Source organism: Erythrolamprus reginae, chromosome 3 (genome assembly GCF_031021105.1).
Source record: "Erythrolamprus reginae isolate rEryReg1 chromosome 3, rEryReg1.hap1, whole genome shotgun sequence".
NCBI lineage: Eukaryota > Metazoa > Chordata > Lepidosauria > Squamata > Dipsadidae > Erythrolamprus > Erythrolamprus reginae.
This window is the reverse complement of record NC_091952.1, coordinates 30,500,042-30,527,103: the sequence shown is the minus strand read 5'-3', so window position 1 is coordinate 30,527,103 and position 27,062 is coordinate 30,500,042. Positions and strand designations below refer to the sequence as shown.

The window sequence follows — 27,062 nt, the reverse complement described above, 5'->3', positions numbered from 1 at the left end:
TTATTGGAGTTGAAGTCCAGAAATCTTTAAGTTGCCAATTTTGAAGATCTCTGCTCTAAGAAAACTTATGTTTCACACAGATGTTTCACTTATGCACGTAGTCCTCACTTCCTGTATGGCAAATGAGACCTGCACTCCATCAATGTGATATAATCTTAATACGCAGTATCAAATGACCACACTGATTCAACAATAGCTGTTGCAACCGTCCTAGTTCCAAGCATTAGGTAAATCCCATATGGTTGCAGCATCCTGCGGTAACATGATCACCACCTGCAATCTCCTTCTAGCTTCTCCATAGACTTTTACTTGTCCGAAGTTGGCAATAAAGATTGCAAATGGCAATCACACGACTGTGGACATTGTGACATTGTAATTGCAAGCTGAATGCCAAGCACCAAATCATAACCACATCAACACATCATGTCTCTTTTTTTGCAATGATTTTCAACATCTGTGCATGCACAAAATGCTTTGTGCATGTGAAGCTGTGGCGCATGCACATTTGTAGGGAAGGTAAGTGAATTTAACCCCTAAAATGTGTGGTCATTCAACGAGACTGCCTGTACTGCTGATCACAAAGGAAGGAAACCTGAGTCTTCAAGCAGACTGCAAAAATATTTGAATATAGCTATAGATATTCTAAGTGTAGGCAGTAATTTCTATTTTTTAATATGATGGGAGAAGTTATTAAGCATATGGGGTATAGACATATTAAGCAATCAAATTTAGTTTTTGTTTTATACCTGCAAAAGTTAAGCAAATCTACTTTACACAGCAACCTCATCATGCATCTAGAATTTTATTAAGCTGGTGCTTAGAGACTACAGCTAGCAAAGTAGGATCAAACCAAAGTTAATGAGAACTATGCGCTCAATTTTACTAGTGCATTAAATAGGCGTTGATTGCTTACCTGAACGCCTCTTCTCGTACGGTGAGCGGGTACAGCAGTCACATGGGTTGCTCATGTCCAATCCGGTGGAACTGAGCCTAGTGTTAAAAAAGCTTGCCGGATCCGCCCCTTCCCCAGAATTCGCGAATCCATAGACTAGGCTCAGCTGTGAAGCTCTGTAGTGTTCAACTCTTATTGTTAGAGGAAAAAGGATTATAGAAGGTAAAGAAGACACATACAAGGGCGGGAAGTGACTGCTGTACCCGCTCACCGTACGAGAAGAGGCGTTCAGGTAAGCAATCAACGCCTATTCTCCGTACTGAAGGAGCGGGTCCAGCAGTCACATGGGACATACCCAAGAGATGGTCCCTAGGGAGGGATTAGATTGCTATCGTGTGAGATAACGGATTGGAGTACCCTTCTGCCGAAGGCAGCGTCCGCTGAAGCGTAAGCATCAATCTTGTAGTGCCTGATGAAGGAATTTGGCGAGGCCCAAGTGGCTGCTTTGCAGACCTCCTCCAACGGGGCTTGAGTCGCCCAAGCGGCCGAGGTGGCTGCGCTCCTGGTGGAATGCGCTGTGATGTTCCTTGGGACTGAGAGGGAGGCCGATTCGTAGGCCTTAGATATAGTCCCTCTGATCCAACGGCCTATTACTGTTGAAGACACTTTGGTACCCATGACTCTGGGGTGATAGGCTATAAACAGTGCTTCTGACCTCCGAAAGGGTCCAGTGCGTTGGATATAGATTCTCAGCGCTCTAATAAGATCCAGGGTGTGCCATCTAATTGCCAAGGGATGATCTCGTTGGAGGCAGAAGGATGGTAGGACAATATCCTGAGTTCTGTGGAACATGGAACTGACCTTGGGTAAGAAGGTGGGGTCCAGTCGCAAGACTACCTTGTCCTGATGAAATTGACAAAGGTCCTGCCTGATCGAGAGGGCAGCCAACTCCGAAATGCGTCGTGCAGAGGTAATAGCCACCAGGAATGCTACCTTAAAGGATAGGTACCTGAGGGACGCCGATTTTAAGGGTTCGTATGGTGCCTGCGTGAGGGAATGGAGAACCCGTGGCAAATCCCAGGATGGGTACCTGTGGACCTTGGAAGGTCTGAGGTTGGCTATGCCCTTGAGGAATTCCTGAACTTCAGGGAAGGATCGGAGAGGCTGTCTGCGGGGACCCCCTAGGACAGATGAAATGGCTGCCAGATGACGCCGGAGGGTGCTGGTGGAAAGTCCTTTATGGAAGCCTTGCATAAGGAAGGAAATGATTCTGTGTATGGGGATGCACAGAGGGGAGAGACCTTCCTGTAGACACCACTGGTGAAACTTGGACCACGTGTGGTCGTAGATTCGATTGGTCGAACCCCTTCTGGCCTTTAAAATGACCTCCACTGAATCGGGGTCATGACCACGCAGTTCTAAGTCTCTCCTGATAACAGCCAGGCGGTGAGGTGGAACCACTCCGGGTCTGGATGAAATGAAGCCCCCTGCCGCAGCATATCCCCCGAAACGGGGAGTCGCCAAGGGTCCTGGACGGACAGCTGTTGGAGATCCGCGAACCAGGGCCGGCGGGGCCAATGAGGGGCGATTAAGATTACTCGGGCCCTCTCGGTGAGGACCTTGTGAATCACGTCCGGGAGAATTGGAATTGGAGGAAATGCGTAGAGTAGGCCTGGAGGCCATGGACTCCGGAGGGCATTGATTGCTTCCGCTCCCGGGGATGGAAATCTGGAAAAGAAGCGAGGGAGTTGGGCGTTCGCATTGGTCGCGAAGAGATCCAGGATTGGTAGGCCGAATCTGAGGCTGATTTGATGGAACAGGTCTTGATGGAGATTCCACTCTCCTGGGTCTATCGTTGCTCGAGATAGCCAATCCGCCTGGACGTTGAGGCTCCCCGAGATGTGGTCTGCTAGGAGCGACCGAAGATGTTTTTCCGCCCAAAGGCCTAACTTGAGGGCCTCCCTCATGAGGGCCTTGGATCTCGTGCCCCCCTGTCTGCAGATATGGCTTTTTGTGGCAATGTTGTCGGTGAGAATGAGAACGTGCCGGTTGGGAATGCGAGGAGAGAAATGCTTCAGAGCCAGGGAAACGGCTCTTAACTCTAGCCAATTGATTGGCCTGGAAGCTTCCTCCGGGGACCACGTGCCCTGGGCTATCATCCCCTGGGCGTGGGCGCCCCATCCCGATAGACTGGCATCTGTGGTGATGACAAATTGATCCGGGCACCTGAACGGGAATCCTTTGTCCATGGCCGGAGACTTCCACCACTTGAAGGATCTGCGAACACTTGGTGGGATGACAATGCGACGATTTGAGTTGCTGTGCCCCGATCTCTGAAAGGGTAATAGGAGCCACTGGAGTTCCCTAGCATGAAGGCGAGCCCAGGGAATGATGCCTATGCATGACACCATCTTCCCCAAAAGGGATGACAGAGTTACTATGGATACTGAAGAATTAGATAAGATGTTAGAAATTAACTCCCCTATACTGAGTTTTCTCTCGGGAGAGAGAAAAACCTGGGAGGATTCTGAATTAATAATGGATCCCAGGTGTAAGATGGATGTGGAAGGTTGGAGGTGACTTTTATCAAAGTTGATGGAAAATCCATGGTCCTGAAGGACTGACATGGTGACAGAAAGGTCTGTTTTCACTTTCTCTAGGGAGTTCCCATGAATCAAAATATCATCAAGATAACATAAAATGTGGATGGGAGACGCCCGGATATAGGCCGCCAGAGACCCCAAGAGCTTTGTAAAGACCCGAGGGGCCGAGGAAAGGCCAAATGGCATCGCCCTATATTGGAAATGCCTGCCTTGAAAGGAAAAACGTAAAAATTTTCTGTGGCATTTTGCTATAGGAATGTGGAGGTAGGCCTCAGTGAGGTCTAAGGAGACCATGAAATCTCCCGTGTGGATGGCGGCCAAAATAGAAGATAAGGAGTGCATCTTAAACTTCCTATATTTGATGAATAGGTTTAGCTTCTTTAAATCCAAAATAGCTCTCCAACCCCCGGAGGACTTTGGAACCATAAATAGGATGGAGTAAAAACCTAGGCCCTTCTGACCGGAAGGAACCGGTTGAATGGCTCTGATGGACAATAAATGAGAAATGGCCTCCTCCATACGGTTACAATCTGAGGAGGACCTGGGAGAAGGGCAGGAAATAAAACGTTTCGGGGGAGGAGAAATAAATTCTAAAAGAAGACCTGTTTGAACAGTGTCAATGACCCAGGGGTCCTTGGAGGTGAGACGCCAATTAGAGGCGAAATGGGCTAGGCGACCCCCTATGGGAATTGAGGAAAGATTACCATCTAGGTTTTTTTGAAGCCCTGTTAGAGGACGCTCCCCTTTGGAAGCGAAAACCTCTGCCCCTGGAGTTCCTACCTTGGGAACGAAAGCGGGGGGAATACTGACCTGGAGATCTCTGATAGGACGCCGCTTGATCTTGCTGGCGCCCTGGGCGACGAAAGGACTGCGTTTTTGGTAGCCTTTTTTGTGGTTGGACCCAAAACTTTCTTCTTGTCCGTGGTTTCCGTGAGGAGTGGATCCAGAAGATCACCGAAAAGAAGGTCGCGCTTTAAGGGTCCCTGGGATAACTGCCACTTCTGGCGTACTCCCGCTTGCCAAGGGCGAATCCATAGGAGTCTTCTTGCCGTTGTAGAAGCTGCAATAGACTTAGCAGAAAATCTAGTAGATTGCAAGGTGGCATCAGCCACGTACTGGGCAGCTGCAAAGACCTTGTTGAAGTCTTGCTGACCTCTCAAGTCATCGGGAGGAATATGCTGTTGAAGTTGGCGAAGCCACAGAAGCATGGCTCTGGAGAAAAAGGAAGCTGCTGCAGAACTTTTAATGGCCCAGGAATCTGCGGTGAATCCTCTTTTGAGCATTTGTTCAATCCGCTTGTCCTCTGGGCGGAGGACTTCCTCCGCTTCGCCTGGCACAGCCGCTGCCGAGTGAAGGATCTTGACAGGTTCATCCGGTTTGGGAAAGGATAGAAGCTCTTCATAGGAAGAGGAAAGTTTGTACAACTTTCTGTCCTTGGTGGAGGGATTAAGGCCAGAGGCTGGGAAATCCCACTGTTTGAGTAAAGCATCTTTAAACAATTTAGGCATAGGAATTACCTCGTTATCCTCCTGTTCCTCTGTGAAGTAAGGTAAATTCTCCTCCGGGGGATCAGTGGTAGTGGAGGCTTGTTTCTCCTGGGCCGCTAATCCCGTAGAAATTCTAGCTTTGAGGAGGAGAGATTTGAATAATTGAGAAGGAAAAATAGTAATTGGAGAAGGAACCTTTATTTGGGATTCCTCATCATCTGAGAGGCCTTGAAAGGGATCCTCATCATCCTCCATATCCTCATATTCGTCCTGAGAGGAATCTGAGTCATCCTGAATAGGAGCTCTAACCGCTGGGGAAGAACCCAAGGGGCGGGAGGGACGAGGAGGAGGAGGAGGTAAGGGAAGCTCATTGATGGTGGAGAGTTTGGCATCAATGGCCTTGGACAACACAGCAAAAATAGATTGGAACTCAGGAGGTAAACTAGAAATATCAGCAGGAAAGGCAGAAGAATCCCTAAAGGCCTGGGAGGATCCTGGCTGGGGGGAATCTTCAATAATATCTGGTTCCTCTGGACCTATGCCCCATAGGTTAGGTTGGGGTCTGTCTAGGTTAGGCTCATCCAGAGATAACACAGGGACCCCAGAAGGAGGTAGATTAGAAGCCTCTGGGGGGTCTTGACTACTGAGTACTTGGGCCTGTACTTTCAAACGTTTTGCTGATTTGTCATGGATTCTTTGTAGGGCTAGGTCCCTTCTCTTCTCGGCCCTGGTGACCTTGGTCGAGGGGCGGGCCCCTGGAGAAGAGGAGGAAGAGGCCTGGGGGATACTAGTAATCTCATCGCCTGTAGGCCTGGCCTCTCTGGGACCTTTAGTTGTGCCTCTCTTGGGAAAAGTAGCCATAGTCTGACAATTAACAGAAGACAAGGCTGAGCCAATAACTGAATAATTAAGGAGAAGAATTTCAAGGACTTCCCAAGAGGAATGGATCCTGCTTCGAGGCCTCGAAGCTGCTGAGACTTGAGGGCAATCTGGGCAAACCCAGAGTTCGTGTCCCCAAATCCAGCGGGGCCAGCCTCCCTAAACTTTTTAATTAAGTAAACCAAGGCACTCTGGTTGGAGGCTTAGCCGGTGGAGAATTAAGCCTGGGCGTCCCAAGACCCGCTCCGGGATCCACGCGGTGGACTGAGGCCTACGCGGCTGGCAGGGGGCCAACACGAGAGGCCTAAATTTAAAAAGGGCGCGAAGGCCTTCGCGCCGAAAAATCGCTCCGTAATATTCTTAAAGGGAAAGCGATCGACTAAGTCCAGGAGACTAGAAAGACGTCTCACTCCGCAGGAGGTATTTCTTAAGCCCTTTAATATTATACAATAATGAATCAATAAATCAATAAATCAATACTTGCACCAAGACCTCCAGGCCAAAGGATTAAAAGAATCCACAAGCGGCAGCGGGAATCGTAACCGGCAAAACCGCCGGGGGAAAACGAAACCGCAACTTCTCCAAGGAAAAAAGCCGAGCCACAAACGGCTGGCGCTATTAGTGCAAGTAAATAATAAGGATAAAACAATTCTTACTACTTTTGAAGGAAAAGATCGAAGGGAAGGTGTTAGAATGTTGAACGAGCTATCACAATACAACCGCAGGATATGCGAACTGAGCGAATTCTGGGGAAGGGGCGGATCCGGCAAGCTTTTTTAACACTAGGCTCAGTTCCACCGGATTGGACATGAGCAACCCATGTGACTGCTGGACCCGCTCCTTCAGTACGGAGAAGCTACAATCATCTCCCTATCTTGGACCAGATACCCAGCATTTACCCTCATTGGATGAATATCAGCATATGGCGGTTTTCCTTCAGCCATTTCAATGGCAGTGATACCCAGAGACCAGATGTCTGCCAGACAATTGTATCCAATTTCTTGGATCACTTCTGGTGCCATCCAGAATGGAGTTCCTATCACAGTATTTCTTTTTGCCATAGTATCCTATGAAAAGAGACAAATTTTAAGTACGTTAGCAATTTAAAAGGAATCTGGTGAAAACATCTGCTGATCAATGATTCAAATGCTTTCAAATACTCTGTAAGTTGTACTATATTAAACATCCCTGCACCAATTTGGTATGATGGTGAATATTCTCTTGTAGAAATCAGTAGACTATGAATTCTAGACCTCTCTTGGACAAGCTGGCGGCATACAAAATTAATAATAATAATAATAATAATAATAATAATAATAATAATAATAATAACAACAACAACAACAACAACGACTTTGGGCCAGTCATTAAACTCAGTCCAACTCACCTTATGGGGTTGATGTTGTGAGAAAAACAGAAGGAAGAAGGAACATTAGATAAGAGCCCTGAGTTACAATATACATAAGAAAAAGTGGGATAGAAATTAATTGATTGATTGATTGATTGATTAATTAATCGGGACCGCCTTCTGCCGCACGAATCCCAGCGACCGGTTAGGTCCCACAGAATCAGCCTTCTTTGGGTCCCGTCGACTAAACAATGTTGTCTGGCGGGACCCAGGGGAAGAGCCTTCTCTGTAATGGCTCCGACCCTCTGGAACCAGCTCCCCCCTGAGATTAGGATTGCCCCCACCCTCCTTGCCTTTCGTAAACTCCTTAAAACCCACCTCTGCCATCAGGCATGGGGGAACTGAAACATCTCCCCCTTGCCCATGTTGTTTTGGTGTTTGATTGATTGTGTGCTTGTTTTTATATATATTGGGGTTGTTTTATGAATTTCTTAACTTAAAATTGTAATTGGATTGGTGGGTATTGGATTTGTCACTATGTACTGTTTTTGCCATTGTTGTGAGCCGCCCCGAGTCTGCGGAGAGGGGCGGCATGTAAATCCAATAAATCTAATCTAATCTAATCTAATCTAATTGGATTTATATGCTGCCCCTTTCCAAAGACTTGGGGTGGTTAACAACATATAAAAACAATAAGAGAATCCTAAGTCCAAATTTAAAGTCAATTTTACTAATCTAAACCCTCCCCAAATCCTTAAAACTCAAAAGTAACTTTAAAAACCAATCACTCCCTTTTAAACAGTCAGACATACGTTCCATTCATTGGTCGGGGGCGAATATCTTAATGGTCCCAAGCCTGTCCACAGAGATGAGTCTTTAGGCTCTTACGAAAGGCGGGGAGAGTGAGGGCAGTATGAAATATGATAACCCATTTACTAGAATTTTCAATATATTTGATAGTAGAGATGGGCAAAACACTCTGTACAGAGTAGCTTGTCTCAAGTTACTCATGCCTCCACTGGTACAATGGAGAAAGAGAGGCAAAGAAAAAACCAAGGACATTAGTTGTTAAGAGAAGAGAAAGGCAGAAAGACTAGGAGAAAGGATATGACAGGACTTTTTACTGGACTATGAGTGATGCTCCCAATCCAGCAGGGTAGAAAAGGGGAGAGAAAGAAAAAACGGGTTGAGAAGATTACAGGTAGCCAAGCTGGTAGGATATGCTGGTTTGGGAGCAATGCACATCAATCCTGTCCTATTCAACCTGTCTGGATTTTCTTTCAATCAAAACCAAAGCAAGCATTCTGAATTTCAATTTTTCTAAACTATGCCTGACCTGACCAAGTTAGCAAAACCTCCAGAATTTGATGGCTTTGGGTTGAAAACATTTTTCCCCACTTTGTGCACAACCAAGTCAATAGAGATACATTGAATACAGTGATCCTTCGTTTTTCGCAGGGATGCGTTCCAAGACCACCCGTGAAAAACGAATTTCCGTGAAGTAGAGGAAAGATAATTTTTATGTATTTAATAAGTATTTGGACTTTTAAAACCCACCCTTTGCATTAAACAGTCATTCTATAATGTTTCTCAGCTGGGACTACATGTGATATCCTACCAGTTTCTTTAATAGAGTACAGTAGTTGTATAGGATTTTATGAATTTTTAATGGATTTAAAATTTTTATGGATTTAATCCCCCTTTGAAAACCCGTAAAATAGTGAATCCACAAAAGATGAACCGTGAAGTAGCGAGGGATTACTGTATACGAATACAAATGAAAATAGATAATTTCTAAAAATCTAAAGCTTGCAACCTCAGAAAAATCAGGTTTTATATATATATGCCAGTCGTTCCCCAATGATTCTTTCATACTATATGTTGGTTATGACCTATAAAGCCCTTCATGGCATCGGACCAGAATATCTCCGGGACTGCCTTCTGCCACACGAATCCAAGTGACCAGTTAGGTCTCACAGAGTTGGCCTTCTCTGGGTCCCGTTGACTAAACAATGTCGTATGGCGGGACCCAGGGGAAGAGCCTTCTCTGTGGTGGCCCCGACCCTCTGGAACCAGCTCCCTCCCAGAGATTAGGATTGCCCCCACCCTCCTTGCCTTTTGTAAATTCCTTAAAACCCATCTCTGCCGTTAGGCATGGGGGAATTGAGACATCTCCCCCAGGCCTATATAATTTATGTATGGTATGTTTGTGTGTATGTCTTGTTTTTAAAGGGATTTTTAGATATTTTAAAATATTAGATTTGTTATTGTACATTGTTTTTATTATTGCTGTGAGCTGCCCCGAGTCTACGGAGAGGGGCGGCATACAAATCTAATAAATAATAATAATAATACTAATAATAATAATAATAATAATAATAATAATAATAATAATAATAATAATATAAAATACAGAAAATAGTATAAGGGCAGACTAGATGGACCATGAGGTCTTTTTCTGCCATCAGACTTCTATGTTTCTATGTTTCTAATAATAATATATAGCAACATTTGATCCAGAAAATACACTCCTGCATGATTTACATATATTGAACTAGAAAGCTTATTTGGATACTGGCATTTTGTGATGTCTGCATACAGTCAATATGGTTTGTAAACCATTGTTGATATATTACTATGCTAGCAAACATGGCTTGTTAAACAACCAAGTCTTTCCACAATACAGGAAGTGGTGTATCAGTAGCTTCTACACTTACTGTAAGCTGGCCGGCTACCCCAAAATCCGCAAGTTTAGCATGTCCTTCTGTATTAAGTAATATGTTGCCAGCTTTGATGTCACGGTGTATTTTCCTCATGAAATGTAGATATTCCAGTCCTTTCAGTGTTGATTGTATTATTGTAGAAATTTCATCTTCCATCAACTGCAGAAGGAAATTTACTAAATGAGCAAATAATCACTACTAAGACCCTATTATTGTGACTTAAAATACACATCTACTATTAGGATAAGGGACTGAAAAATCTACAAGAGCATAATGCGACTTTTTGATTTCCAGTAAAAACAATTTCCAATGGAACATAGGAATGTTCAATTTCTGCACTTTCACATATATTATTAATCAATAAACCAGGCTAACTAGTAACGCGCTGCAGCCCCCACGGGAGGGGGAGGGGCGCAGTGGGGGTAGTAAGTTTATACACTATTTATTGTATACTTAATAGTTTTATTGTCCTTTCTTCTCGAGTACCTTAGTACGATCCTTAATTACTTTTAAAATAGGAAATAATTAAATAGTATTTTTTACCTATAAACGCTTTAATCATTTTAATCATTATCTAGAACTGAACTTTTATAGCAATTAAAGAAAATTGAGCTACTTGCCTAATCTGTTATCCTACTGGACCATGTGGGTTCAGTACAAAACCTTAAAATGTTACTGTGCTCCTCAACAAATAATGCTGTCTATCATTTCTCCTTTTTGTGGCTATTCAAATAAGGTGACTTAATCAACTGAAAAAGAGTCCAAGCACCTATTTGAAAACTTACCTTGGTCAGTAAGCCACTCCCATCCAGTCACATGACCTTTAAGCCACCCCCAGTCACATGATTGTCAAGCCACTCCCACCTGGTCACACAGCCAGCAAGCCACTCCTACCCGGTCACATGATCATCAAGTCACACCCACAAAATAAGCCTCGCCCACAGTGGGGCAGTAAACATATTGGCAGCCCATCACCGAGGCTAACGTTTATAAAGTTCATCAACTTTTATCCAAATTTTTAATCCAAAATATCCACTCAAGCATTTATTCAGATCCTGAAGAAGCACATACCGTTTTATTTCGTAGTCGAATTATATCAGACACAGATCCGGCACCGCAATATTCCATTACTATCCAGAGGTCCGTGTTCTTAAAATAGCTGCCATAATATTTGACTACATGAGGACTAAAGAAGACAGAATGTATTACTGAATTAACTCAAGTGCACATTTTGGGGGGGGGGGAAATCCAGCTACGAATCAACCTAAAATTCTTGGATTGGGGGAGTATTAGGATCTTAAGTAAAAGCATAAACTCATAAAAATGAAATTCCATTCTCTGTTTTTCAGTTATGTATTCTACTCCTATTTCAAGAGTGTTTGTTTGTTTTTTTGCACAAGGAAATTCAGTCGAAGAGTTTGATTTAGCTGGCTTGCTCTAAGGATTGAGCTGGCAAGGCAAAAATCAAAAAGCTAAAGACCCTGGCAAGACCATTCTGTAAATGTGGGACAGCACTTTCTACGTTCTCTTCTGGAAAAACAGTGTCAAAAATTACTGGTACCATGACAGGTCAGGAGAACAAGATCTAGGATTTAAGACTTGAGTGCCCATCTGGCTATCTCTTTCTCTCATACATACATATCCAGGCAAAGCTGAATTCCTGGATTCTTCAGCAATTATGTAGCTATGACTTCTTAATTAGCAATGAAAGTTTTATTTAAAGGTGTTTAGTCTTTAAAACTTCTGTTATTTAGCTATGACTATGGGAATGACACCCGAGTATCTGAAGAGTCGTGTTTTTCTGAATTCCAGCACTTCCAACAGCTACCCAATATTTAATAAGGAATATAGTAATAAAAATTCATGTATGAAATGTTATTTGAGTTGAGAATTTTTATAACAATATATTGATATTAGCCACAGCTTTTCAAAACATATTCCTCTAGGAGTTTTATTTTTTTTATAGTAGTATATTTAACAGAGAAAATTGTACAAGGTATATTTTCATTGTTTTCTATCGATTTTCTTACTAACATTTAAATATATATATATATATATATATATATATATATATATATATATATATATATATATATATATATATGGTAAAAACAATCAGCTCACACAGAGGTGCCTTGATGTATTATTCTGTAGAAATTCTTCAGTTGTTTCAAAATAATAGTGGCATTGAATGAATGGTTCATGAATGGTTTACATAGTTTTGCTGTAGGAAAGGTGTGTCCTCCCCTTACTCCCACACTTCCACATTCTTGCTTCCTCTGTTCACTAGTGAAAATCTACTCTAAAGCATTTGGGGATGTTGGGGAATTCTTGTCAGAAGGTTCGGCAACAACAAGGAAAACTGTTTTTCCTCAATTTTTTCATCGGATCTCAATCTCTTGCACAAATGGAATTATTCATTATCGATCAAGGGGGATCAGCTTCACAATTTTAACATTTTTCAGATTGCTATGCTTATTCGTTATTAATCTATTTTAAATCCAAATACATAATTATACCCAGCAACCTCCTTTTAGCACCAATAGGTTTCCCCCACCCCTGAATGTACACTTATTTCTTTTTTAAAATTATGTGGACTTCACATAAGTCCACATAATCTACCAATATTCTAATAATTTTCCAATACATCATTTTAAATAAAAATATTTTAACAGAACATTTAAGCTTTTGTATTTTAACCTTTGAATAAATTAATTTTTTTTAGAGAAAACAACATTTAATACTTTATTAATCACATTTAGTCCTTAATATCTATTTTTTTTAAAAAAATACTATAGTTCAAGAGGATTGTGAGAAATTAATGGAGCTCTCTTACATTTACAAAGGACAAAACAACCTAATTTTTTATTTTTATTATTATTGATAATAAATAAAATAATAAATAAAATTATTTATTACTAATGAGACCAGACTACACAGACCAATAAGGCCAAGTTAATAAAACATTAGTGTTTTATTCTAGACTATTCTAGACTTTCTTTATACCATTTTAGAAGGATGTGAATGCGAGAACTAAAAGTTTCAGTTGTTCGGAAAGAAAAGGAAGACACATTTAACTCTTTATTAAAAAATATCTACATCTTCCCTGATATCCAGAGTAGTGATCTAGGCTCTGCTGTTGAGAACATCTCTTATTAAAATAAACAGGCCCTGCTGGTGTCCACTGTTATGCTTGGAAATTCCTGACAACTTTCTCCTTCAGAGGAAAGAGGAAAAAAGAAGAAATATGCTAAATGTGTATTGAACTGAGCTAACCCAAAATATTTGGTAGATGAAATAAAAGTAATGGAAACTTTGAGGAAAGTTACATGATAGTAGAGCTTCTGATATTAAGAGAAAGTAAAGATTAATAAATGGAGTGTTATCTTGAACTTCAGGTTTAATAAATTCAGGACAATGAAAAGTGGATTCCTGAAAGGTGCTCAAAACGGATGGAAGAAGAAATTAAAAACACTAAAAGCACAATAATGACTAATTCCAGCAGGAGATAAAGGAAAATAGCAGAATCACTTTACGTGGCAGCACAAAACGTTTAGCAAAAATTAAACCAGGAACATATAGAATTAGGCTTGAGGGACAGGGTGCAGAATAATGGTAGCCACAATTGTAGGTGGTATGAGGAAAGGTCAAGCTCAAAATGAACCATTGAGTAAAGGGTGCTAAGAATGACAAGAAGGATGTTTATGGAGATTTTTAGTTTTTCGGGTGATGGTTGTCCCAAAGTTGCTTTTTCAAGAGGCAACTGGGCTTTCTTTGTTTTTCCTTGAAGGCATTTCACTTCTCATTCAAGCTTCTCCACTTTTGAATGAATGGTGGAGAAGCGAAACATCTTCAAGAGCTGAATAAGTTTCAAGGAAAAACAAAGAAAGCTCAGTTGGCCTCTTGAAAAAGCACTTTTGGAATGACAAAAAGGGCTTTCTTCAGGTATAGCTAAAAAGAAAATTAAAAACATTTAATGGCTATTTGGTGGAAGTGATAAAAACTGTTAAAGAAGAAACAAAACAATATAATTCCGACTTTGATTTAGTCCCTGAGAAATCTTAGAGAATTGGGGGGGGGGGGGGGGGGGGGCAGTCAAATTTTGTCCAACTATAGAAAGGCAAAATGGAATTCTGAATGCTTCAGACCAAGGGTCCCCAACTCCTGATCCTTGGACCAGCACCAGTCTGTGGCATGCCAGCAATTGGGCTGTGCAAACAAGCGAAGGCCCATTTGCAATTTCCAGGCAGCACACTAAACCACACCCCCTCCAATCCGTGGAAAAACCTTTCTCCATGGAACTAGTCCCTTGTGCTCAAAAGGTTGGAGGACATAGCATCGGACTCTTTCATCTGAAATTTTTAACCTGAAACATTCTGCAGAAGATTATAAAGAGTTTGGTCTATAAGCATCTTAAAACAGCACTATGCTTTGTCCAAACCAAATCTCGCCAGAGTAAATTTATCTAGTAATTTCATTAGCAGGCTGTGAAATGCTATAGACCAGTGTTTCTCAACCTTGGCCGTTTGAAGATGTGTGGACTTCAACTCCCAGAATTCCCCAGCCAGCATATAGACATATCTTAACTTTGAATTTAATGAGAACAAGACCATTGGAGAAATAGGATGAAAATAACAGAATAAACTTTAAGAGGAATGCAAAGTTCTTAAATTATGAAATAAATCGAAGGTACAGATATTGGTCCCTTTGGTAACAGCACACATGACGTATAGTGGAATAGTGACATGGCTGCCAAAAAACAAATGCCATTTTAAGCTAAATCAAGAGCTATCTAGTTTATAAATCACAGGAAGTAGCAGCTCCACTATAGGTTATATTCCCTTTAAGTATCGCATGTAGTCCTTGCCCCTACATTTTAAGAAAAGTCAGAGGCAGAAAAGGAAATAAGGGACATTTAATCAGAAGACATTATAGGAACTGACTATTTAGCTCTCAGAAGTTATGATTTATATCCTCATATGATAACATTTTAAAAGTATATTAAAGGGAGGGTTTTGCCTTCTCCTTCTACTCAAGATCCCCATGTACAATTGGTGGGCCACTGTGTGACACAGAATGCTGGACTCGATGGGCTTTGACCTGATTTAGCATGGCTCTTCTTATGTTCTTATATATCTGAAGTTTGCTGATTACTATATTAACAATATAGTAAAAATAAAATACATTAAAAGCTTTTCTTAGGTAAAAGAATGGTCTCCATTGCTTTTTGCCATTTTGAAACACAAAGCACTGCAGGAATTCTATTTTTTCACTCTATCTCCAAAGAAACGTAGGTGGGAAATTATAAATTTGTCTATTATTTCATCCAACACATAATCCAGTAACCATCTCTTTTCCCCACATCAAAGAGAAAGAATTGACATAACCTCCCCCATAATTTAACAGAGACGTTTAGGAGAATGAGAAATAAAGAAATTTCCCACAGGTGAACTACAATACTAAGTGCTGATACTTACCTATCACATTGTTGCATTATTGATATCTCCTTAATAATCTCCTGTAAATCAGATTCAACAGGAACTTGCTTAATTGCAACAACTTGGCCAGTTTCTTTATGGATAGCTTTGAATACGCTGCCATAGGATCTATAACAAGAAATCCAAACTTGAAAATCGGAAAGGCCAATAAAAGAAGCTTGTGCATTGTGATGTCTCACTAGTTGTACCACTACCCCATGGCCAAATTCATGCCTTATTATAATTTCATTGATTGGAAAATTTCATTCTAATTTCCCCCTTTAAATAAACTGATAAATATAAGGTTCAAATATGTTTGTTACAAACAAACATGTAAGTTTGGAACATTCTCAATAAATCTAGGAATTCTTTCCTCCACCAATCAATGAAAATCAATGTTCTGACTCATTTAATTGTGGATTTTTAATTTAATTTTAGGACTTGTGTGGAGAACAGATCATATCATAGATTAGTGTTTCCCAACCTTGGCAACTTGAAGGTATCTGGACTTCAACTCCCAGAATTCCCCAGCCAGCATTTGCTGGCTGGGGAATTCTGGGAGTTGAAGTCCAAATATCTTCAAGTTGCCAAGGTTGGGAAACACTGTCATAGATTATATATGCAAAAATACTGAAAACTGAAAAGAGCTCACCAACTTTACGTGCCATTGTATATAAGAAACATTACTGGAATAAGCTATTCTAATACTCGTAATGTGACAAAAATATTTGGAGAAACATAACTTTTTTTCTAAGAAGCTGACTGTAGTTTTTCAAAGCTAAAAATTAGACTAGCGTAAATATTCATCACTAATCAATGTTTTTATTTAATGGGATGCAAGCTACGTACCATATCAGTGACATTAATTAACTTTAAACGTGCCAAAGATAAATCAACTTGTTTCGTTACTAGAAACGAACTGCAGAGTATATTTTGCATGATTAATCGTGCTTTTGAAAAGAGTGCAATGTAAGTCACGCATATCACTGCTGGATATAAGAGAAACATTTCTAAATATTTACAGCATTCTCTCATTCTTTCAACTCAGACTGAGAAAGTGAGGCTTTGCACACAGCACGACTTCCTCAATTGCTAGAAATGGATAACCTGCAGACATAGCAGTCCCCCTTCGGAACCCCTCTAACCACTGCAGAGTTTCCTACTGCCTTCAGGCAGGAAACTTGCAGAACCTAAAATAGGCTAAACAAACAAAACCCCAGAAAGGAGGTGGGAGGGAGAAGCAAACAAAAAACAATAAAATTGTATGGATTCATTTTAAATGCTACGAACAACTTGATTCATGTAAAAAAGTTTACTTTGTTTTGGAAAACAGGTACTAAAATATTTTATCTTCGGATTTATGTCTGTGCACTTTCAACCACTTTAGTAATAATAATAATAATTATTATTATTATTATTATTATTATTATTATTTATTAGATTTGTATCCCGCCCCTCTCCGCAGACTCAGAGAGTAATATGGAATATCTGACATTACAGGAGTAGCAGCAGAATAATCTTTAGGTCAGCCATTGCAAAAATGAAGATGGCAACAAACACTCTGCATAGACATGACAAAACCATTTCATAGACCTCACTAACACTAGTCCTTTAGGTTTCCCCTGCCCCAGCCATGGAGCAAAAATTTTAATGGTTTCCTGGCATGTTTAGAAAAACAGTCTTCAAAATAATAGTGATGGAATCTTTGCAGAATTCTGCATGTATACAAGTAGTCTTGAGTTGCGATGACCAATGGTAACAGAATTTCTGTCGTTAAGCAATGCAGTTCTAAATTATGACATCATATGACCAGATCTCTTAGCAAAGGCAGTCGCTGCAGTCCCCATTGTCCTTCTTAATCAAGGATTGGGGACAGTTAAGCAAACCTTTCCTTGCTGGCTTCCAACAACTAAAGTCAGTGTGGAAGCCAGCAGGAAATTGCAAGTCCCAGGCAGATTACAAGCAGACAGAAACTCATCTAACCAACTTGCAACCTTTCCTGACAGCTTCCCCATTGACTCTGTTTGTGGGAAGCCAGTATTTTCTTTGTATATGTACGGCTATTCCTAAACTAGAATTAAGCCCAAAACTTCCATAGCTAAGCAAGACGGTTATTAAATGAATTATGCCCAATTTGATGACTTTTTGGTATGGCTACTAACATTGTTAAATGTACTTAAATCTGGATTAAAAGAAAAGTACCATCCATAGGAAAAAGAAGAACCCAAAAAACATTCCTAGAAAAAGCAGATTGACAATTTGGGGATGTTTCCTGAACCTCAGCTATCATTGAGTTTACCTGTGTAAGCAAAAATTAGGCATGTATAATTACAGTTCATGAAGTTATATAATCTTTCCCCAGTGGAAGATTTAACCTTCCCTCATTACAACTTCTCTTGATTTCTCTTCCCTTTAGATGGGGCTACCCCTGAAAAGTGTCTAGAAACTGTAATTCAAACAAATTCTCGCTAGCTATATGGTGCAAGATATATCGAACATGTGATGCTATAATAAAACATATTCAGATTTCCTGTCTCCTAGAGTAAAAACAGTGGTGGGCTGTTGTCATGCGGGGAAGCAAAAAACCTCGCTGAAACGCACCCACACACCCGTCGTTATGTGCAATTTTGCTACCTGCACAGGTGCAGGAAGTATAATTGCACTCAATCCCACACTCATGTTCCAGAGCCATGGAGCTGGGCACAATTAGCCATTCTGCCATTAGCCCAGCACTGAGTACAAGTCACTCTATAGCCAACTTTCTCTTCTGCAGTCTATAAAACAATGTTTTGCCCTGAATAAGTATTCTAGTTTAATTATAGTCTTCAAAATGATTTGATGTTTCAAATAGAGTTTTGTTTGATTGTACATATCAGAAAATGACATCAATCTCATACCTTCCCCTTAAATTATGGTAACATTATATACACTGCGGTAAGGATATTTATGTGGTTTACTTACCCTTCTCCAAGTTTTTCCAACAGATCAAACACTTCTTCAGGCTGTTTTGTCAAACTATCTTCATCTAATTTTCTTAGCTGCCTGGAATCAAATAATTAAATCTGTTATATTTTGATGGACGGACGGACCTTCAATATCAACTTAATTCTAATAGAAAATACAGTTTATTAATAAATTCTTCTATTAATACTGAGTATATTTTACATAAAAACAGTGCATGTTTAAAGAACAGACAGAAAAGAGACTCAAAGTTCTAAGGCAGCCTGAAATTTGCACCAACTACAGTTTGTTTGTTTGTTTGTTTGTTTGTTTGTTTGTTTGATTTGATTTGTATGCCGCCCCTCTCCGCAGACTCGGGGAGGCTCACAACAACAATAAAACAATATATAATAAACATATCTAATATTTTAAAAATATCTAAAAACCCATTATTTTAAAAACATACAACACAAGCATACCTTACATAAAACTGTATAAGCCTGGGGGAGATGTCTCAATTCCCCCATGCCTGACGGCAGAGGTGGGTTTTAAGATGTTTGCGAAAGGCAAGGAGGTAGGGGGCAATCCTAATCTCTGGAGGGAGCTGGTTCCAGAGGGCCGGGGCCGCCACAGAGAAGGCTCTTCCCCTGGATCCTGACAGATGACATTGTTTAGTCGACGGGACCCGGAGAAGGTCAACTCTGTGGGACCTAACCGGTCGCTGGGATTCGTGCGGCAGAAGGCGGTCTCGGAGATATTCTGGTCCAATGCCATAAAGGGCTTTATAGGTCATAACCAACACTTTGAATTGTGACGGGAAACTCATTGGCAACCAATGCAGACTGCGGAGTGTCTTGTACTACAGTTTATTCCAACTCAAAATATGCTGCTCAAAAAAATAAAGGGAACACTTAAATAACACAATATAACTCCAAGTAACTCAAACCTCTGTGAAATAAATTGTCCACTTAAAAAGCAACACTGATTGACAGTAAATTTCACATGTTGTCAGCACATTCAACTTTGTACAGAACAAAGTATTCAATGAGAATATTTCATTCATTCAGATCTAGGAAGTGTTCTTTGAATGTTCCCTTTATTTTTTTTGAGCAGTGTATATTTCACCCAAAGTGCATTTATTGGAAGTGAAATGTTTTCTACCGTTTCATGAAAACTAGGTACCGGTATTCATTTCCTGAATGCAAAAATATAAAAAGAATCAGCAGTATATGCAAAACAGATAATGATTTTAAAAGAGGAAATATTACTCAGATTCTACCCAGGAAATGATGAAACATGAAAATAAGTCAATGATAAAGCCTTAAGATTACAGAATATAATCTGGTTTAGAATAGAAAATAGCAAATATGTTCTTTCCCAGGTTACCATTTGGTAACTGTTAGCCCACAAACTGTTCTAGTTCTGCATTTTTAAACAAGCCATAATTGGCTATTTTCATATATCATAGTGTGAATTAAAATGTACTAACCATGCTCATACTCTATAAACAACCAGTTAATTCATTGCTAAATGTTATCAGAACATATTTAACAACTACATATACGTATTAGGAGTTTTTAAACTTTGCAATTTTATTTATTTGGTAAATTATACAGATAGCCTTTGTTTAGCACAGTGCTAAGTAGGAAATAACAATAATTGAAGCTTTCTGGATCAAAACTGACACCACAAACCAGTTTCACACCCTTCACTTTTGTTTGCCTCCTAATCACTTCCCTACCCTTTGGAATACCGTATATATCCTAGTGCCCGGATAATGAACAAGAAGGGAATTAATGATTTTATTTAGACTCATTGTAGAGAAAAATCATAACAGTAAGCAGGCACACAGAGTGGGAATGCCCATGAAAAGTAATGGATTATCAGCAGCAGCTCAGAGTACACAATGCAAATACCCTACTGTATTCTCTGTTATGTGCCTATATACTCTCTTGTACTCCCTTTCTCTCCAGTCTTTCCACTCTGCAGGAAAAGGAGGACAAGCTATTTCTCCTGGGTCTGATTCATCCCCACTCCTTACAATGAGGAGAGAATGGAGAGTAAATAGCATATGGCTTTTGACGTGTATTTTCCAGTGTGTGCCTACTTATTCTCTTGTAATGTTTTCCTCTTCGCTCTCTCTGCTCTACAAGGGAGGGAGGAGAAAAACAACACCTCAGGTACAAGATGCCTATTAAAACTCTAATCATATGATTGAAAGACAGCATGGCTGCAACTTTGGACATTGCACTAGGCAGTGGGTGAGGATTATGTGTGCAGCTGCCCATTTCAAATATGACTGAGCAGTCATCATCCACAATTTTAGAACATTCCCTCATATTACTTTGGGTACTACTTCATTGAGTAATTGCCTCAAATGAAATATCAACTCACATATTAGAGATTAGACATTTTAACCAAAAAACTTTAACGCAATTTTAAAGTCACTTGTGCCTGTAAAATCACTGAGATGAGCAGCTATAGAAATTGAATAACGTTGCTGTAAAAAAGGATTACAAAATGTCATAATCAACAAGCATACTGTATGCAGGTAACACAATTTAACATATACAGTTATAGACTAATTATGAAATATTTATCAAAATACAAAAATACTACAAAGCAAATAATACATCAAGTAAAATCCAAAAGGTTTAAAAAATAATTGGCAATAAAAGAGGGGGGGAAATGAAACAAATTTGAGAATCCAAACTGTTCATATTCAAGTGAATATAAATATGGAAAGGCTGAGCTGATAAGACACATACACAAATCTCTCGCTCACCCCATCACTATTGAGGAGAAAATGTACCACCAAAAAAAGGTTCCTTTGCTCTGCATGAAAATTCATTAATTGAAAGCAGCTGCAGTCTTTGATAAGAGTTTAAAGTTACAGAAATTTATTCTGACTCAATTGTCCTTACTTGGGCTTGTGTTCTTATTGCAATGGGTAGAGTTTAGGTAGCCCTCAACTTACAACCATTTGTAAGAAACTATTGGACGTTACAACAGCACTGAAAAAAGTGACATAGAAACATAGAAACATAGAAGACTGACGGCAGAAAAAGACCTCTTGGTCCATCTAGTCTGCCCTTTTACTATTTCCTGTATTTTATCTTAGGATGGATATATGTTTATCCCAGGCATGTTTAAATTCAGTTACTGTGGATTTCCCAACCACGTCTGCTGGAAGTTTGTTCCAAGGATCTACTACTCTTTCAGTAAAATAATATTTTCTCATGTTGCCTTTGATCTTTCCCCCAACTAACTTCAGATTGTGTCCCCTTGTTCTTGTGTTCACTTTCCTGTTAAAAACACTTCCCTCCTGAACCCTATTTAACCCTTTAACATATTTAAATGTTTCGATCATGTCCCCCCTTTTCCTTCTGTCTTCCAGACTATACAGATTGAGTTCATTCAGTCTTTCCTGATACGTTTTATACTTAAGACCTTCCACCATTCTTGTAGCCCGTCTTTGGACCCGTTCAATTTTGTCAATATCTTTTTGTAGGTGAGGTCTCCAGAACTGAACACAGTACTCCAAATGTGGTCTCACCAGCGCTCTATATAAGGGGATCACAATCTCCCTCTTCCTGCTTGTTATACCCCTAGCTATGCAGCCAAGCATCCTACTTGCCTTTCCTACCGCCCGACCACACTGTTCACCCATTTTGAGACTGTCAGAAATCACTACCCCTAAATCCTTCTCTTCTGAAGTTTTTGCTAACACAGAACTGCCAATGAAATACTCAGATTTAGGATTCCTTTTCCCCAAGTGCATTATTTTACATTTGGAAACATTAAACTGCAGTTTCCATTGCTTTGACCATTTATCTAGTAACGCTTATGATTAGTCTTCACACTTACAACAACCATGGCAGCATTCATGACCAAAATTTGGATGCTTCACAATTGGTTCATATTTATAATGGCTGCAGAGTGTCCTGGGGATATGTGATCACCTTTTGTGATCTTCTGACAAGCAAAGTCAATGGGAAAGCCAGATTCAGTTAACAACCATGTTAAGTGATTCACTTAACTGTGGCAAGAAAAGTTGTAAAATGGGACAAAACTCACTTAACTGTCTCACTTAGCAACATAAATTTTACACTCAATTGAGGCCATAAGTTGTGGAATATCTATATTTTTGTGCTCCAGATTCTGAGTTACAACACCAACTTAGCTGTCTGACCGTTTATCCAATTTAGAGGCTACTTGATTTCACAGAACCTATATTACAAAATAGTAATAAAAATAAATAATAAATAATAATAATATATTTCTAAGTGCAATATTACTATGTTATGATCTTATTTTCACTTTCCAATCCTACAACGGTTGTAAATGAGGACCCAGATTGTGGGGGCAATAGCCTAGCTCTGTTAATAAGTGCTATTGCTAACATGTTGTAAGCCGCCCTGAGTCTAAGGAGAAGGGTGGCATAAAAATTGAATAAATAAATAAATAAATGTTAGGACTGGTTTCAAAGTTACTTTTTTTTCACCATTGTAATTGCAGTCACTTAGCAAGGTAGACAATAAATAACAGTTCTTCTTTTCAATATCTTTACCGTTTTATCTTTATAAATATACTCATACAAACTTTTTAATTATTTTTTATAATTCCATACCTAAAATATACAGCTGAAAGGCAACCATATAGGGTATACAGTGATCCCTCGTTTTTTGCTGGGGATGCATTCCAAGACCACCCGTGAAAAACAAATTTCCGTGAAGTAGAGGAAAGATATTTTTTTATGTATTTAACAAGTATTTGGACTTTTAAAACCCACCCTTTGCATCAAACAGTCATTCTATAATGTTTCTCAGCTGGGACTACATGCGATATCCTACCAGTTTCTTTAATAGAGTACAGTAGTAGTGTAGAAGTATTTTATGAATTTTTAATGGATTTAAAAATTTTAATGGATTTAATGGATTTAAGCCCCCTTTGAAAACCCGTGAAATAGTGAATCCGTGAATGATGAACCGTGAAGTAGCGATGGATTACTGTACATGACTAGTGTGAGTTAATATCAAGGAGCAGTATTGGATTCCTACCTGGAGGACGCGGGGGAGACGGTGTTCCAATGGCGAAAATGGAGCTGCGTGCATAGCTCTGGGTGACTGGCGGGCGCTTGCATCTGTTGGAGCAAGATTTGGCTTCTGCGCATGCGCAGGAAGCAAAATTCCGTGAGGATGCGTGGGCGTGTGAGTTTTCAGCCATTCTTTTCTTCCGCGCATGCGCGAAAACAAAAAAAATCAGAAATCTCACATGCCTGTGCGTCTTTTCACGAGATTTGCTTCCTCCGCTTGAACAGAAACCAAATCTCACTCTGACGCGCACACATACACCAGATGCACATACGCGCCCACCAGTCACCCAGAACTGCGCAAGCAACTGCACTGGTAGCGGAGGTAAGCAGGAAACCACGCCTGTCAAGGAGTACGTGCAAATCTATAATAATTCAGTAAATTACATGATTTGCAATCTACATATACAGAAATTAATACTTTAAGTGTTTAAGGCACTGTTTAAGCAATTAAAACTGCACAAGAAATGTACTGCCAGTATTTCATGGTTTTGACATTTTAGAACTTCCCTTTATGCATTTTAAGGCACTGGGTGCTCCTTCACATATTCACTTCCCCTTAGCATGTTTTTAAGCAATGAGCTTTGGCAACTAAAGATACCAACTTCCGCTGCAGACAGCGTCTAAAGCGTCCAAATTACATCAAAACATATACATGCAAGCTCATAATTTATGCTTTATCTCCTGGAGAAAAGCTATTTCTAAAAAGAAATCATATCTTGGAAAACCTAGAGCTACATTGTCTTTGATCTGATCTAAATGTAGTTCATAAAATCCTCTACCACAATGTCCTACCGGTCAATGAATACTTCAGCTTGAACCGCAACAACATACACACAGATAAAAGAGATTCCAACTCAATGTAAACCGTGTGAAACTCAACTGCAGAAAATATGACTTCGGCAACAGAGTGATCAATGCACCTGACTGTGGTTTCTTCCCCAAACCCTAAAACTTGAACCTTAGATGGTCTACAGTCGATTTCACCCCATTCCTAAGAGGTATGTAAGGGGCGTGCATAAGCACACCATCATGCCTACCTTCCCTATCCTATTGTCCAAATTTACCTATCCCAATTTGTTTCTGTTTATACCATACCTATTATCTTATACACATTTTGACCAATAAATAAATCATTTTTATTTATAATATATATAATAATTATATAATTTATATATAATATATTTATTTATTTATAATTTATAATAAATTATAATAAATTATTTATTTATTTGGAAACCCTTGCTTTCCAAATTACTTGTAATTACTTGGTATTACTTGCAAATCCATAAAACAAAACTTTTCCTATTCACTTCTCTTCTGTTGATGGGGTCAACCCAAATAAACTTGAAAACCAACCTGAATAGTTAAGAAAGCCCCGTTTTAAATGCCCAGGCAGAAATACTTAGGCCTAGGCAGAGGCAATCTTTGGCAAACCACTAAAATAATCAACATGGGATTTCACCCTAGGCCTCACTTGCTTGAGATGACAAGTTCGTGTCTTTTGACACCACGATGTTAAGTTTTATCACAGTAAGGGTACCAATGCATTTCTGCTCTGAATTTTTTACAGTGGGAAAGAACAAACACAGACTGAGGAAAACAGAGACTCCAAATACACAGATAAAGTAACCCAAAATGGTAACTAGGGATTTCAGGTGAAACTTAAATTAAGGGGCGCACATAAGTGCACCAGCGTACCTACCGTCCCTGTCCTAATGTTTCCTTATTAGTACCCATCCCATGTATACATCAACAGCGGTTATATCTATGTCAGTGTTTCCCAAACTTGGCAACTTGAAGGTAGTTGGACTTCAACTCCCAGAATTCCCCAGCCATTCCAACTACCTTCAAGTTGCCAAAGGTTGGGAAACACTGTTCTATGTAATACCACCAATACGTACTTGACCAAATAAAATAAATAAATCCATAGAAAAGAGTTTGGACTAACGCAGACCCAAAGCTGCAAAAGGCAGAGCCGAACTCCACCAATAGGAAGACGAGCCGGGCACCCAGTTTGGAGACAAAGAATTTACAGAAAGACGCCCCGTCCTTGAGCACAAGGTGCAGGCGAAGCCGGGCCGGCGGGAAGGGTCCCACGAGAGGCAAGGGAGAGCGGAGTCCCTCCGCCACCCGCCCCGTCGTCGCCACGGCTCGTCCTGCCCTCGAGGAGCCTTCCACCATCCTCAAAGTGCGGTCACGCCCTTCTCTCTAGGGGGGAGCCCCCCCCCCCAAAATGTCCGGCATCTCACCGGCGCGGGTGGCGCAACTGCACGGTCTCCATGGCCGCAGGAGGAGGGAGAGGAGCAGCAGCAGCAGCCGGTAGACCCGGCGATGATACGGAGAATCAAAGAGTGGCGGCAGTCACCGGCGCTCCATCCATCCCGCCCGCTTTCCCGCAGCTCTTCTTTTTTTTTTTTTTTTTACTCGCTCGGACTAAAAGGAGCGGCCCCGCCTCCCCCCAAAACAAGCGGCTTGCAACTTCCGCCTCGGAGCAGCCTATCAAGGCGACGCCCGCCGACCTCTGCAAAAAAAAAAAAAAAAAAGCGGAGCCAAATACGGACCCCGCCCACCCGGCAGCTGGGACGGCGCGCGCAGTGGAGGGGGGGAAGGGGTAGAGATGAAATTCACAGTCCGACCCACGTGGTTCGCGCCAATTCTCGCCCGGCTTTGAAGGGCGTGGCTACTTGAGGGAGTGGGGTGTAATTGCGTCCTTTTTATTACTCATTTATTCGTAGAAATGGAAATCAAGCAATCAATCAAATAAATAAGTAAATAAAATAAACAAATTCACTAACGTAATGGGCACTCGCTTTCTCGAAGTTTCAGTCAGGATGTAGTAAGGAGCGTACATAAGTGTACCAGAGTGCAAAACGTCCCCTGTCCTTTAGTCTCTCCTATATCTTCTCTTCTATTTCTTCTATCCATTATATCTCTTCTATCTCTTTTATCTCTTATATTTTCTGCTATTCTCTCTTTGTCTTTGATACATTCTACTCGTATATATCCTCTTATTATTGTGTATTGGACAAAACAAATAAATAAAAATAAACTCATTAACTTTAGAGGTGTTGGATTCACAGTTTGCGTGAAAAGATGGGAGTTTTCCCTAATTTATATCCTTACCATCCGTCGGTTCGTTTTCTTGATGCCTAAGATGTATCCATAGCATCACAAAACTTAAGTAAAAGGTTTTGGGTTTTTTTAAAGGCCTGTAATATCCTGAAACTCTCAATTTTGTAAGATTTCAGGCAGGAAGTTTTTTAAAAGGGTACTGGGGAGAAGAGTACTGTACATCAATCTCTAAGATTTTAACATTTTTGGAAAATATATGGAAACTGAAACATCACAGGTTAAGGCAAGCATTGGCTACCAGCGATCCTGAGCCTAGGTTGGCATCCGTAAGACTTGTTTGTCATACAAAGCCAAGTTTCATGGCTTATATTCCAATGTAGTATACAAACCCAGAAAGCTATGTTAAGATAGCACATTCACAATAACTGGCCCAAAGTATCCTTCTAAGCCAGTATTTCCCAACCTTGGCAACTTGAAGAGATCTGGACTTCAATTCCCAGAATTCCCCAGGCAGCATTAACCTTTGTCAGTCGGGATTTGTATGTG

General features: G+C 40.4%; 1 protein-coding gene across 3 annotated transcripts in view; it reads right to left on the bottom strand.

Annotated features, from left to right (window-relative positions):
* The window catches only part of STK4 (serine/threonine kinase 4), an 83,750-nt gene extending 57,763 nt beyond the window's left edge, over positions 1 to 25,987 (bottom strand). For 2 of the 3 annotated variants that reach the window (XM_070744712.1, XM_070744714.1), the window contains exons 1-6: positions 25,694 to 25,987; positions 18,371 to 18,451; positions 15,410 to 15,538; positions 11,004 to 11,118; positions 9,927 to 10,091; positions 6,761 to 6,928 (exon numbers count right to left, since the gene is read on the bottom strand). In XM_070744712.1, coding sequence (XP_070600813.1) covers positions 6,761 to 6,928; positions 9,927 to 10,091; positions 11,004 to 11,118; positions 15,410 to 15,538; positions 18,371 to 18,451; positions 25,694 to 25,725 — 690 coding nt within the window. In that variant the 5' untranslated portion in view covers positions 25,726 to 25,987. The remainder of the gene's footprint in view (positions 1 to 6,760; positions 6,929 to 9,926; positions 10,092 to 11,003; positions 11,119 to 15,409; positions 15,539 to 18,370; positions 18,452 to 25,693) is intronic. The other variant, XM_070744713.1, reaches the window with a different exon arrangement.
* Positions 25,988 to 27,062: the final 1,075 nt, after the last annotated feature.